General features: G+C 40.9%; 2 protein-coding genes across 2 annotated transcripts in view; both read right to left on the bottom strand.

Moving 5' to 3' along the window:
* The window catches only part of LOC130075773 (zona pellucida sperm-binding protein 3-like), a 33,201-nt gene extending 27,557 nt beyond the window's left edge, over nucleotides 1-5,644 (bottom strand). Inside the window, exons 1-6 of the mRNA XM_056240540.1 lie at nucleotides 5,099-5,644; nucleotides 4,675-4,793; nucleotides 4,493-4,596; nucleotides 4,239-4,416; nucleotides 3,992-4,109; nucleotides 3,826-3,908 (exon numbers count right to left, since the gene is read on the bottom strand). Of these exons, the coding sequence (XP_056096515.1) occupies nucleotides 3,826-3,908; nucleotides 3,992-4,109; nucleotides 4,239-4,416; nucleotides 4,493-4,596; nucleotides 4,675-4,793; nucleotides 5,099-5,644 (1,148 nt within the window). The remainder of the gene's footprint in view (nucleotides 1-3,825; nucleotides 3,909-3,991; nucleotides 4,110-4,238; nucleotides 4,417-4,492; nucleotides 4,597-4,674; nucleotides 4,794-5,098) is intronic.
* A 3,677-nt stretch (nucleotides 5,645-9,321) lies between these two features.
* On the bottom strand, nucleotides 9,322-12,052 carry LOC130075808 (zona pellucida sperm-binding protein 3-like). The gene is made up of 8 exons (XM_056240571.1): nucleotides 11,956-12,052; nucleotides 10,795-11,189; nucleotides 10,369-10,487; nucleotides 10,189-10,292; nucleotides 9,937-10,114; nucleotides 9,681-9,798; nucleotides 9,515-9,597; nucleotides 9,322-9,436 (listed from the first exon to the last, which is right to left on the bottom strand). The coding sequence occupies exons 1-8, from the start codon at nucleotides 12,050-12,052 to the stop codon at nucleotides 9,337-9,339; spliced, it is 1,194 nt and encodes a 397-aa protein (XP_056096546.1). The 3' UTR covers nucleotides 9,322-9,336.
* Nucleotides 12,053-15,093: the final 3,041 nt, after the last annotated feature.

Raw genomic sequence — 15,093 nt, 5'->3', positions numbered from 1 at the left:
TTTAATTTAGTTTCCTACTGTATCGGAGAGAAATGCAGAAGCACGTTGATCTGCCAGTCCCGGGTCCTTCATGCAGAGACTCTCATATTATTGCACAGTGATGCATTTAAAAGTTAATGGCCTAACAGATCTTTATAAAAGTTCACATTGTTGTTGCAGATGAAAAATAACACAGATAACATTACATAACTATTTTAATCAGTTTAAATGTTGATTATTGGTCACCCAAACCCCTTTATCTAATCCTCTCTACTTAACCATCGGTCGCGCACATCCGTCATGTTTTGTAGTTTTCTGAACACTTTTAAATCGTGTTTGTATTTCTGAACTGAGTCCTCCTCCAAAGCGCAATGGGTTGTGGGCAATATTAGCCATTACAGTGAGGACGGATCCACACTTCGAAAATTGACCAAAAATAGTAGACCATCCGGGGACTTTTGGCATACTCTTTTTTCAACATACTATGCTTTGGGACACAGTTATTTTAATCTCACATACTGTTTAGGATAAATAGTATGGGCATTGAGACACAGGGTCAGTCTCTTATTTGATAAAAGGGCTGTATCCGAAATTGCATACTTCCCTACTATATAGTTGGCAAAAACAGTATATGACAAAAGTAGTATGTTCGAATTTACAGTATTCATAAAAGAGTAGGCAAAAAGTACCCAGATGATTCTACTACTTCTGGCGAGATTCTGAAGTGTGCATGCGATGGACACTTTACTATCCCATGAGGCTTCAGTAGAGGATTTGTGAATGATGCTGGAAGGTCACATGACAACATGGATGTAGTATATGGATTTCATTCATACTACACAGAACATACTTTTTAGAGGTCGTGAAGTAATTATTCAAAATAAATACCCACACAATAAAGTATGTGATTTCGGATGCAGCCATGGAGCGTTCATTTTCAACTAAAACAGACAACTTAAGCATTTTGGCCTTTTATTTACACAACCACAGAGTTTTGGAGGCCTAAAAACACAAACATTTAAAAACAGGGTTCAAAGGGCAAGTTTTTGAAAACGATACCATTATTTTCTCTGTGTAAACAACAAAAACTCAAATCTGTGAAAACTGAAGTTATGCACATGCGTATTACGCATAGACAGTAAAAGAAATGGACAGAGCGATCTCATTGGAACTCAGTTGAGACAGTTGAAGCCCACTTTTAGCGATTTTTGAGAACTTCCGTTCCTGACGCGCAGACTCAGACCGACTCAAACTAGCTTGATGACGTGAGCAACCTGTCTGACAGACGTTAATCTTCTAGTAGCTGTGCGTGAAAACTGCCAACGTTAATCTTGCAGAGACGGGGAACTTGAGCAAAGAGTTCTTTGGCGTGAGTGAGCAGGAGTAAGTATTCCGTTGCTTTTATGGACTCATTATCTATGGGCTTCTCCCTTGACGAGACGTCCCCCCGATTGCCTGCGAGCTTCTCCTCCTGTCTGTACGGTCATTTCTGTACAGGGCGACAGAGTCGAGTGGTTATGACGCAATCGTTAGCCTATTTTTACTAAATCTGTTTCTACGGGGCCATAATGTAACATAGAAGGTAATGGAGCCCTTTATACATTGTCGTGTTTCTTTAGAAATAAATAATGGACAAATGGAGTCTTTAAACGCCTCAGATGTAAAGTTATTCGCTGTCAAAGTGACGCAAAAATGAATGGGAGTCAATGGAAATGCTAACGCAAGTGAAGTTCTGCTACAACATGGCGGCACCCGGCCGGCTTCAACTTCCGGTCGATGGATTACCCCCTTGGTATTACGTGTTCTGTTTATATGAGCGTATTGCTTCTTTACAAGTGTCATTGCCCACTACTGGCCTGGCAGCAGAATACAGCGTTTTTAGTCATTTTCACAGATCCTTGTGAACCGGGATCATTTTGACAACCTTGTTGTCTGTACTTGTTACGTCCCTAAAATGGCTAAGGGCATGAGGGAACAACAAAATAAATTACCGGATCGTTTTAACCCTGGTAACGCGTTTAAGACGCTGGTGCAAAAGAACACTAATAGGAGAGTATAAATTGAGAAAAAAAAAGGAATATTTATTCACAACAAAATGCTCAAAAGAGAGAGATTAAAGAACACCATACACAGGGAGTAGGAACCTGAGTGGGACTAAATCAAAGAAATAAAACCCGCATTCTAACTACATCCCCATCCCAATAACCTACTAACACAAGAAAATACAACAAAATAAAGTCTTCGGCGTTCAACATGCCCTACCTAATCTATTCTACTTAAGAAAACTCAAAACATAATAGCACCCGCTCCTTACCTAAAAAACGAAAACCAGACACGCCAACCGTGACAAAAAACAACTCCCTCCGGTCTGCGTCAGATTTTTATAGTAAGGACGCCCAAAACATTTAAAAACGCGAAGGAAAACCTTTCCTATTTTTAGGACATTGTCGTGTAAATATACACTTAGTTCGGTTAAGAGTAGTTCTCGTTTAATGAGCTGATGAATTTAACAAGCCTGATTCGAAAAGGGAGACAGAAAAGGTGCAGATTAGTGGATCCCATGGACCAGCGCTCAAATCAGCGTCCGAAATCACATACTGTCTGAATACGTACTATATTCAAATTTACTTTGACCATTCAAAAATTATCCTCTATAGAATGAAATTCAGACATACCACATCTTCCATGTTATTGTCTTGTGACCTACCAGCACCAGTTGCGTCGCTTTACTGGTATTCATAAATCCTCTCCCATGGCCCCATTGAATGCACACTTCAGAATTTTCACAGAAGTAATAGGCAATTCGTGGACTTTTCACCTACTGTTTTTCAAATACCATGTATTAAGACTAGAGGTCTGCTACCCGACCTGAGCCCGAACAATGTGCGGGTTTCAGGTCGGGTTCATGTTTAATGAACAGCCTCGGGTTGGGTTCGGGTTTAACTAAGAAAAACTAAATAAGCTATATAGTTTGCGTGCCGTGTGCTTTGCCTGCTTGCTGTGTTGTGGTGACCGGCGCGCGCGAGAGAGAAAGTAGGCTACATACGTGCGCAGATGTGCATACACACAGGTTCTCTCTCAAAAATAATGATATAATTTCTCTGTTTTATTTTATCATATATATCACAAAACTGTTTTGCGCATGTCCTACCGCTCTCGCGCGTATTTGCTGTGAGAAACAGAAGAATGGACCTCGGGGTCGGGTTCAGGCTTAATATGTAAATGTCGGGTTAAATGATCGCGGGTATGGGCCAGGTTCGGGCTTCAGTTTAAAGCCCATGCAGACCTCTAATTCAGACATATTTTAATAGGGCATACTACATAATAGGGAAGTACTTGATTTCAGGCACATTTCAGGACTGAAAACCACTATCACACAATCATTCTCTCGAGAGAAAGTAGGACCATCACTTCACATCAGCAGAATGAGGCACTTTTTCCCCCCCAAATATAAAATCTGTTAAACCAGACATGAAGTAAAAATGACAAGTTAGAAACAAGCAAGGATTGGTTTGTCAGTTTTTATTAAGAACCTCTCTTTTGCCCTTGAACCATTACAGGACCAAGTGAGGCCTTGCCTTGCCATTGAATGCCTAGAGAGAAGAGAGCCAAGTTAGAGCACTTGAATAAAATGCAACCTTAGAAAGAGCAAGCCCTACCAACCTCCATAGGGAGAAGCAGCAAATTCAGCATCAGGACCACAAGTTGAGCCACAGCAACCACAAACTTGGTCGTTTCCATCAGCTGCAAACCACCTGAAAAATAAATAAATAAAAAAATAAATAAAAAACACACCTTCAACATGAGCAAAGTCCATCTAAAAAAAAAAAAAAAAAAATTAAGTACCCATTGGCAAAAGAACAGGATTTCCGCTGAGCATCACTGGGTGCAGAAGCAATAGTTGCCTTCAGAATACATGTTATGTAGATCTGCAAGGGATGACAGACAAGTCACAAAACCAAAGCAGATGGGAGGAGTCGTCAAATTAACACATGATATACATAGCACATACAGAAGGACTGTTGCCCTCCTGGAACATAAACGCCTCCAGCTGGAACTGGATCTTGTCAACCTGGGACCGAGGCATGAAGCGGGAGCTGGAAGCTGTAGTTTTTGCATCCACAAAGCATCTAACGACACAGCAATTAGAAAGAGTAACTCTAATGTCAACTACAACATCAAGCAAGTAGACCTTAGCCATGACTCTGTGACAAAAAGCAACTGAAACAGTCCTACCGCATCAAGAGCCATGAACTTACCCATGATTCTCAATGAAGGAATATCTTGGAAGAGAGTTCACATCAGGTACTTGAGTGGCCACACAGCGGTCCACAAACACACGCAGAGGCACATGATTGTACTGCTTCACAGATGCCTCAATGTTAATAACGCCACCCAGGAAATAGGAGTATGAAGGCCTCTGATAGGACCAATCATCTATACAAAAAAACATTTTAGGCACGGCCATAATAGTAAAGGTGTAAATTATTGAAAAGAAAAAACTTGTACCAACCCATCATGATCTTCAGGGAGAAAAGCAAGACTTCTTCACCAGCCTCTGATGAAGCATAAGGGACCCATGTTGGCCTCAAGGCATTACTGCTTACATTCTGAAGCCTACAGTACATGAAAACACCCATTAAAATGGACCCAGTTGCACAAGCAGCAGAACAGAAAGTCACAGAGATCACTCACCTTTGATAATGGCATTGAACACCGACAATTGCACCATCGGCCCGGGTAATCGGAGTACCTGCAAGCGCCTCAGGGGTGTAGGTAAGAGAGAAGGTGTAGACAAGCTCATCCTCATTCATCTATAAAAAAATAAAATAAAGTTACCAATAGGGTCATCCCAAAGACTTCACATATACAAAGACAGTGCCCTCATATCCCTATGAATGGGAAAGTGCAATGGTGGAATAACTCCTAAATAAGAGCATCAAAATGTTGTTGTGAAATGTTATTTAAAAGGTAAGTATTTTGAAAATTCCGGATTTCCACATTCAAATAGATATTACTTTGCTACCCTGGCATTGCAAATGACAACCGAGACCAAGTAAACTGACTTTCCTTATCCTCTGCCACACTAGAATAACCCATTAAAGATTTGAGTTCTTACCATCAGCACACTGTTGCAGTCCTGTAATTCATACTCAAAGATGAGCACTCTTGCCCCAGGATCCTGACCAACAACAGGACATCCACCTAAAGACAGACCAGTTGGCTGGATCAACTGACCATTGCTGAAAAAGTCCTGCTGGACCTCTACAAGAACCCGGTTCTCACTGCATTGAACCGCTACGCTGCTGGGAGTCACGGGTTGCCTCAACTGGAAGTCCACCGCTAACTCGCTCTGCTCCTCGGGAACGATGGGATACCTCCAATCCAAAGGCTTCACTGGACCCTGCAACAGCTGCTTCTCCTGAAGGCCAAAAGGCTCCTGTGCAAGGCTTTTGGAGTCGGGACCCAAAGGACTCTGAAACTGAGAAGCCACTTGCAAAGGATTCCAGAGCCCTAGAGGAGAAAGGCCAGGACTTCTGGAAGCTGGATCTGATTTTGGCCCCATACTTCTTGGACTTTGACTGTACCTCAAACTTCCCAAGACATCAGGTAGATCAAATGCAACTACCAAAACCACCACTAACACACCTTTTGGGAATCCCATACTAACAAACTTTAACTCAAACACCACAACACACACCAGTGCTTGGCTTTGCCATTTTGTACAGCTTTGAATTAAGTTGGCTCCACCCTTTTTACCTTAATTGATTACCTTTGATTCTCCTCTGGACCTGTAGAGTTTATGCATCTCGGGGATCCACCGCTCTTCACATTTTGTCTTTTGCTGCATTCCAGTGCACTTTTAGACACTGACTTGCGAACTTCCCTAAGCACTTGCCCTCAGGGGAATCCTTGCCGCCATGTTGAAGTGCGTTCCACTTTTCATGAAGTGGACGAGGGAAGTTTATCTGGACAGACCCAAATCGAGGGAGCGAGTCTACTTCATATGTACACTTCAGGCAGCTCTATATACCACAATGCAACACGATTGTGACGTCACCGTAGATCTCATCTTATCACCACCACCACAAACAACTCTATAATATATTAATTTTTTTTTTTTTATTTAAAACAACCCAAACACATCTATACATTTGGATGCTACATTAAACAAATTCTTAAAGGGGAAACAATTTTAAATAATAAATCAACTCCATAGCTGATTCCAAGTGATCAAGGGCTTTGGACGTTCCAATTCAGTCCATTGCAGTTTCCGCCAGTAGTGGGCACTCATGCAACATAAGCAATGACATACATCCGAGTGAACGAGACGGAGGGAAGTTAGCGAGTGAAGGGCATGACAGTTTTGGACTGGAACGCAGCATTAGTGCATCTCAATTCGCCTACTTACACCATTCCCTAAAAGTATGTACTCTTTTTGTGAAGAAAAAGTACATACTTTTGAGTGTGTAACAGAAGAATAGACAAGCTTTGGAACATACTGTCACATCATAAAATAGCGTCTTTAACGGTTGCTCTCTGTCGCTTAGTTACACGTATCCTGTCACGTAAACTGACCTGTAATTCATCTGGTCAAAGATAAAATCCTCCACATCTAATTTAGTTCCCTACTGTATCGGAGAGAAATGCAGAAGCACGTTGAGCTGCCAGTCACAGGTTTTTCATGCATAGACTCTCCTCCTGTTAATGCACAATGATGCATTTAAAAGTTAATGGCCTAACAGATCTTTATAAAAGTTCACATTGTTGTTGCAGATGAAATATAACACGGATAATTTTACATAACTATTTTAATCAGCTTAAATGTTGATTATTGGTCACCCAAACCCCTTTATCTAAACCTCTCTACTTAACCATCGGTCGCGCACATCCGCCATGTTTTGTAGTTTTCCGAACACTTATAAATTGTGTGTGTATTTTTGAACTGAATCCTCCAAAGCGCAATGGGTTGTGGGCAACATTAGCCATTATAGTGAACACAGATGCACACTTAAATTGACCAGAAATAGTAGACCATCCGGGGACTTCTGCCATGCTCTTTTCAGCATACTATGCTTTGGGACACAGTTACTTTAAGCTCACATACTGTTTTAGGTTAAATAGTAAAGACATTGAGACGCAGGGTCAGTCTCTCTTATTTGATAAAAGGGCTGTATCCAAAATTGCATACTTCCCTACTATATAGTTGGCAAAAAAACAGTATATGACAAAAATGGTATGTTTGAATTTACAGTATTCATAAAAGAGTGGGCATTAAGTTTCCGGGTGAACAACTACTTCTGTTGAGATTCTGAAGCTTGTCCATGACACAAATTTAACGCATCTAAAAAGAACCGGAGTTCAATTGAAAGACTAGAGATTTATAAATACAGATCCCAGAAAGAGAAAGTGGGGGTGGGGGTGGGGGCTTTAGTTGTTTAACTATTAGTTCAAGTTCAAGTTCAAGTTCAAGACCTTTATTTGTCCCCGAGGGGCGATTAGTTCTGCTGCAGTAGCCAAACAAATTAACATGCAGTACATGACAACATCAAACATCAATTCAAATACAGGATCAGACAGATAAAAATAAAAATAACACCACAACATTTAAGTTCAAGTTTGTCTTATGTGCAGACATCACCTATTCTTTACGGAGTTAAGCAGTGCTAACTTTATTAGGGCTCAGGGATCAAACTTCAGATAAAGTTTATTATAAACTATGAGGCATCACAATACTCATATACTAAGTTTGAGAGCACAGGAATACAATAGGTGTTCCCTGCTGAGCGGTTTTGGAATTATTTGCTTGCCAAATTCTTAAGAGCATCAAGGATATGTTTTTCATCAGGAATTCTGCTGTTAATCTAAAAACATGTAAACGGATCACTTCAAAATACCAATTAACCTTGGAGCTTACAGTAGCTGCATTTAAAAAGCTCAGTTTAAGGTTACCTATGGAGAAAGTTCTAAACTTCTGGAACCCTATGGTTGTATGGTATATGGGACTTAAGGCACAGTAGGATCACCACATCAGTAGAATGAGGCACTTTTTGCCCAATTTAAAGCTGCAGTCCGTAGCTTTAAGTTAAAAATAATTATATTAAAAAAAACTTATTCTGCCAGTGGTCAAGACTATCTGCTTGCAATAGCTAGATTCAAAACGGTTAGCTTGTAATAATGATTTTAATTCCAGTGGTACTGGTGGGTTTCCGCGGGAAATTCGAGCATGTCTTTGCGTCATTACGTCACACCCGTAAACATGAAGGAGTTTCGGCTAGCCGGCTATACTGTGCGTGACGAGATGTTTAGATGTATAGGCTTTTCTCACAGCACTTTACATAATTAACCTTATGGCATCCAGAAAGATCCAAACAACAATCATCAGTGTCAACTGGAGATTCAGCAGTTATAAAACCCAAAAGACTTCGTACTTCGGAATAAAGGTGGCTAGAGAAAGAGAAAGAAACAGTCTCATGCGAACACAAGGATTTAAACATCGGCGGGGCTTTTGAAAAGTGCGTGAACTCCATGTTTTGAAGGGGTTCAAAACAGAAGAAGAGACGGCTTTTTTCTGCTGAACAAGTAAGTTAAGACATTTCAATAGTTCAATCGTGTAACAGTACGTTTTCTTAATTCACACAGTTATGGAGTTTCCTTTGTTGTGCCTTTCTCGTTTTGCTATTATGGAGAATATGAATTCTGAACTACACAGGTAACCATAAAACACATTAAATTTAACATTAGTCACGCAATGCTGATGTGATGTTGTTAACAAACAATTTGAGAACAAAGTAGGCTATAATTTGCACGGTTGCTGTAAATCGCGTTGATTAAATCTAACGAAGCTTATCATGACGAATGCTTTTTCCCCTAGTTGGTCAGAACAAAAATGGATGTTACTTACTTGTTCAGAAGACATTTTCTTATGAAAATGCTTATGTTGGTCAAACTTTCAAAAAGTGAATCTGTGATTCTGTATGACAGTATCCACACAGCGCGGTGAGTGACAGCAGCACTCGCCTTAAAGCACTGTGTTCATCCGCGCTGTTTCATGCCGATTTACAACCCACGTAAAGATGATAATTCCGCGAATCACTGCAGTTACAGATTTCGAACAGAGAGATGGCGACAAAGAGGAAAAGCTACGGACTGCAGCTTTAAAATGTTAACCAGACAGGAAGTAAAAATGACAAGTCAGAAACAAGCAAGGATTGGTTTGTCAGTTTTATTAAGAACCTCTCTTTTGCTCTTGAACCATTACAGGACCAAGTGAGGCCTTACCTTCCCACTGAATGCCTAGAGAGAAGAGCCAAGTTAGAGCACTTGAATAAAATGCAACCTTAGAAAGAGCAAGCCCTACCAACCTCCATAGGGAGAAGTAGCAAATTCAGCATCAGGACCACAAGTTGAGTCACAGCAACCACAAACTTGGTCGTTTCCATCAGCTGCAAACCACCTGCAAAAATACAAAGACATGGAACCTTCAACATGAGCAAAGTCCATCTAAAACACAAAAAAATAAAACAAAAAGTACCCATTGGCAAAGGAACAGGATTTCCGTTGAGCATCACTGGGTGCAGAAGCAATAGTTGCCTTCAGAATACATGTTATGTAGATCTGCAAGGGATGACAGACAAGTCACAAAACCAAAGCAGATGGGAGGAGTCGTCAAGTTAACACATGATATACAAAGCACATACAGAAGGACTGTTGCCCTCCTGGAACATAAACGCCTCCAGCTGGAACTGGATCTTGTCAACCTGGGACCGAGGCATGAAGCGGGAGCTGGAAGCTGTAGTTTTGGCATCCACAAAGCACCTAACGACACAGCAATCAGAAAGAGTAACTCGAATGTCAACTACAACATCAAGCAAGTAGACCTTAGCCATGAGTCTGACAAAGTGGTTACAAAAAGCAACTGAAACAGTCCTACCGCATCAAGAGCCATGAACTTACCCATGATTCTCAATGAAGGAATATCTTGGAAGAGAGTTCACATCAGGTACTTGAGTGGCCACACAGCGGTCCACAAACACACGCAGAGGCACATGATTGTACTGCTTCACAGATGCCTCGATGTTAATAACGCCACCCAGGAAATAGGAGTATGAAGGCCTCTGATAGGACCAATCATCTACAAAAAAAAAAATTTAGGCACAGCCACAATAGTAAAGGTGTAAATTATTGAAAGAAAAAACTTGTACCAACCCATCATGATCTTCAGGGAGAAAAGCAAGACTTCTTCACCAGCCTCTGATGAAGCATAAGGGACCCATGCTGGCCTCAAGGCATTACTGCTTACATTCTGAAGCCTACAGTACATGAAAATACCCATTAAAATGGACCCAGTTGTACAAGCAGCAGAACAGAAAGTCACAGAGCACTTACCTTTGATAATGGCATTGAACACCGACAATTGCACCATCGGCCCGGGTAATCGGAGTACCTGCAAGCGCCTCAGGGGTGTAGGTAAGAGAGAAGGTGTAGACAAGCTCATCCTCATTCATCTGTAAAAAATAAAATAAAGTTACCAATAGGGTCATCCCAAAGACTTCACATATACCAAGACAGTGCCCTCATATCACTATGAATGGGAAAGTGCAATGGTGGAATAACTCCTAAATAAGAGCATCAAAATGTTGTTGGTTTGAAATGTTATTTAAAAGGCAAGTATTTTGAAAATGCAGGATTTCCACATTCAAATAGATATTACTTTGCTACCCTGGCATTGCAAATGACAACCAAGACCAAGTAAACTGACTTTCCTTATCCTCTGCCACACTAAAATAACCCATTAAAGATTTGAGTTCTTACCATCAGCACACTGTTGCAGTCCTGTAATTCATACTCAAAAATGAGCACTCTTGCCCCAGGATCCTGACTAACAACAGGACATCCACCTAAAGACAGACCAGTTGGCTGGATCAACTGACCATTGCTGAAAAAGTCCTGCTGGACCTCTACAAGAACCCGGTTCTCACTGCATTGAACCGCTACGCTGCTGGGAGTCACGGGTTGCCTCAACTGGAAGTCCACCGCTAACTCGCTCTGCTCCTCGGGAACGATGGGATACCTCCAATCCAAAGGCTTCACTGGACCCTGCAACAGCTGCTTCTCCTGAAGGCCAAAAGGCTCCTGTGCAAGGCTTTTGGAATCGGGACCCAAAGGGCTCTGAAACTGAGAAGCCACTTGCAAAGGATTCCAGAGCCCTAGAAGGGAAAGGCCAGGACTAGTGATGTTACGTCTGACACCGACGCTCCGAAGTTTGCTTCAAACTCGAACGGTCCTTGCAATGAACCACTGCTTCGGAGCTTGTATCATTACGTCATTAGTCACGTGAAAATGACGTCTGAAGCAAACACACTGCTTCACTCCTGTAGTGAACCACCTGACTGCTTTGACAGCCCAATCCAGTGTTGACAGGTTTGAAACTTGGCGGCTGTATTTCTTATAAAAGTGAAGCCAAACCATGGCAACACCGTGGGTTGTAGTAGTCGGTGTTTGGATTGGTGTTATTGTTGAGGAGAGTGGATTGAGTTTATTGTTGAGGAGAGTTTATTGTTGAGGAGACTGGATTGAGTTTATTGTTGAGGAGAGTGGCAAAGAAATAATTACACACACACACACATCATGCTTAATGTTTTATTATCAAGGTGAACACATGAAATTCATCAGTGTCTGGAAACTTCACCTACATAAATGAGTTTCACTACACTGTTTCAGCTTTGATCGCCTCGGTAAACACGTCATAAACGGGGCGTTAACATAAGCCTACTGGCATTTTATGGTTGTCAGCTTTCTTGCATTACATTTACTTCACCAGGAGATGGTGCTGCAATTTCTATCTGAATGAAGCTTCGAGTAATGAACCATTTTCGACACAATTGTATCGGAAAGCAATAATGCTTCGAAACGCTTCATTTGGCCATCACTAGCCAGGACTTCTGGAAGCTGGATCTGATTTTGGTCCCATACTTCTTGGACTTTGACTGTACCTCAAACTTCCCCAGACATCAGGCAGATCAAATGCAACTACCAAAACCACCACTAACACACCTTTCAGGAATCCCATACTAACAAACTTTAACTCAAACACCACAACACACACCAGTGCTTGGCTTTGCCATTTTGTACAGCTTTGAATTAAGTTGGCTCCACCCCTTTTACCTTAATTGATTACCTTTGATTCTCCTCTGGACCTGTAGAGTTTATGCATCTCGGGGATCCACCGCTCTTCACATTTTGTCTTTTGCTGCATTCCAGTGCACTTTTAGACACTGACTTGCGAACTTCCCTAAGCACTTGCCCTCAGGGGAATCCTTGCCGCCATTTTGAAGTGCGTTCCACTTTTCATGAAGTGGACAAGGGAAGTTTATGTGGACAGACCCTCGCTCCCTTGATTTTGATCGAGGGAGCGAGTCTACTTCATATGTACACTTCAGGCAGCTCTATATACCACAATGCAACACGATTGTGACGTCACCGTAGATCTCGTCTTATCACCACCACCACAAACAACTCTATAATATATTAATTTTTTTTATTTATTTAAAACAACCCAAACACATCTATACATTTGGATGCTACATTAAACAAATTCTTAAAGGGGAAACAATTTTAAATAATAAATCAACTCCATAGCTGATTCCAAGTGATCAAGGGCTTTGGACGTTCCAATTTAGTCCATTGCAGTTTCCGCCAGTAGTGGGCACTCATGCAACATAAGCAATGACATACATCCGAGTGAACGAGACGGAGGGAAGTTAGCGAGTGAAGGGCATGACAGTTTTGTACTGGAACGCAGCACTAGTGCATCTCAATTCGCCTACTTAGACCATTCCCTAAAAGTATGTACTCTTTTTGTGAAGAAAAAGTACATACTTTTGAGTGTGTAACAGAAGAGTTGACAAGCTTTGGAACATACTATCACATCATAAAATAGCGTCTTTAACGGTTGCTCTCTGTCGCTTAGTTACACGTATCCTGTCACGTAAACTGACCTGTAATTCATCTTGTCAAAGATAAAATCCTCCACATCTAATTTAGTTCCCTACTGTATTGGGGAGAAATGCAGAAGCACGTTGATCTGCCAGTCACAGGTCTTTCATGCAGAGACTCTCCTCATATTAATGCACAATGATGCATTTAAAATTTAATGGCCTAACAGATCTTTATAAAAGTTCACATTGTTGTTGCAGATGAAATATAACACGGATAATTTTACATATCTATTTTAATCAGCTTAAATGTTGATTATTGGTCACCCAAACCCCTTTATCTAAACCTCTCTACTTAACCATCGGTCGCGCACATCCGCCATGTTTTGTAGTTTTCCGAACACTTATAAATTGTGTGTGTATTTTTGAACTGAATCCTCCAAAGCGCAATGGGTTGTGGGCAACATTAGCCATTATAGTGAACACAGATGCACACTTAAATTGACCAGAAATAGTAGACCATCCGGGGACTTCTGCCATGCTCTTTTCAGCATACTATGCTTTGGGACACAGTTACTTTAAGCTCACATACTGTTTTAGGTTAAATAGAATGGACATTGAGACGCAGGGTCAGTCTCTCTTATTTGATAAAAAGGCTGTATCCAAAATTGCATACTTCCCTACTATATAGTTGGCAAAAAAACAGTATATGACAAAAATGGTATGTTTGAATTTACAGTATTCATAAAAGAGTGGGCATTAAGTTTCCAGGTGAACAACTACTTCTGGCGAGATTCTGAAGCTTGTCCATGACACAAATTTAACGCATCTAAAAAGAACCGGAGTTCAATTGAAAGACTAGAGATTTATAAATACAGATCCCAGAAAGAGAAAGTGGAGGGGGGAGGGGGGAGGGGGGAGTGGGGGTGGGGGTGGGGGGGGCGCTTTAGTTGTTTAACTATTAGGGCTGAGGGATCAAACTTCAGATAAAGTTTATTATAAACTATGAGGCATCACAATACTCATATACTAAGTTTGAGAGCACAGGAATACAATAGGTGTTCCCTGCTGAGCGGTTTTGGAATTTTTTGCTTGCCAAATTCTTAAGAGCATCAAGGATATGTTTTTCATCAGGAATTCTGCTGTTAATCTAAAAACATGTAAACGGATCACTTCAAAATACCAATTAACCTTGGAGCTTACAGTAGCTGCATTTAAAAAGCTCAGTTTAAGGTTACCTATGGAGAAAGTTCTAAACTTCTGGAACCCTATGGTTGTATGGTATATGGGACTTAAGGCACAGTAGGATCACCACATCAGTAGAATGAGGCACTTTTTGCCCAATTTAAAGCTGCAGTCCGTAGCTTTTTAAGTTAAAAATAATCCAAAATAATTATTTTAAAAAAACGTATTCTGCCAGTGGTCAAAACTATCTGATTGCCATAGCTAGATTCAAAACGGTTAGCTTGTAATAATGATTTTAATTCCAGTGGTACTGGTGGGTTTCCGCAGGAAATTCGAGGATGTCTTTGCGTCATTACGTCACACCCGTAAACATGAAGGAGTTTCGGCTAGCCGGCTATACTGTGCGTGACGAGATGTTTAGATGTATAGGCTTTTCTCACAGCACTTTACATAATTGAACTTATGGCATCCAGAAAGATCCAAACAATCATCTGTCAACTTGAGATTCAGCAGTTATAAAACCCAAAAGACTTCGTACTTAAGGTGGCTAGAGAAAGAGAAAGAAACAGTCTCATGTGAACACAAGGATTTAAACATCGGCGGGGCTTTTGAAAAGTGCGTGAACTCCGTGTTTTGAAGGGGTTCAAAACAGAAGAAGAGACGGCTTTTTTCTGCTGAACAAGTAAGTTAAGACATTTCAATAGTTCAATCGTGTAACAGTACGTTTTCTTAATTCACACAGTTATGGAGTTTCCTTTGTTGTGCCTTTCTCGTTTTGCTATTATGGAGAATATGAATTCTGAACTACACAGGTAACCATAAAACACATTAAATTTAACATTAGTCACGCAATGCTGATGTGATGTTGTTAACAAACAATTTGAGAACAAAGTAGGCTATAATTTGCACGGTTGCTGTAAATCGCGTTGATTAAATCTAACGAAGCTTATCATGTCGAATGCTTTTTCCCCCTAGTTGGTCAGAACAAAAA

Source organism: Rhinichthys klamathensis, unplaced genomic scaffold (genome assembly GCF_029890125.1).
Source record: "Rhinichthys klamathensis goyatoka isolate OS25496 unplaced genomic scaffold, OSU_Roscu_1.1 h1tg000603l_1, whole genome shotgun sequence".
NCBI lineage: Eukaryota > Metazoa > Chordata > Actinopteri > Cypriniformes > Leuciscidae > Rhinichthys > Rhinichthys klamathensis.
The sequence above is the reverse complement of the archived record's forward strand: the minus strand, read 5'-3'. Positions and strand labels throughout refer to the sequence as shown.

Coding starts and splice junctions, on each gene's coding strand:
- LOC130075808 (XM_056240571.1), bottom strand. CDS start 12,052: ATGGGATTCCTGAAAGGTGTGTTAGTGGTGGTTTTGGTAGTTGCATTT. Junction 11,190..11,955: donor GTACAGTCAAAGTCCAAGAA/GTATGGGACCAA, acceptor TTTCCCTTCTAG/GGCTCTGGAATCCTTTGCAA. Junction 10,293..10,368: donor GTTCAATGCCATTATCAAAG/GTAAGTGCTCTG, acceptor CATGTACTGTAG/GCTTCAGAATGTAAGCAGTA.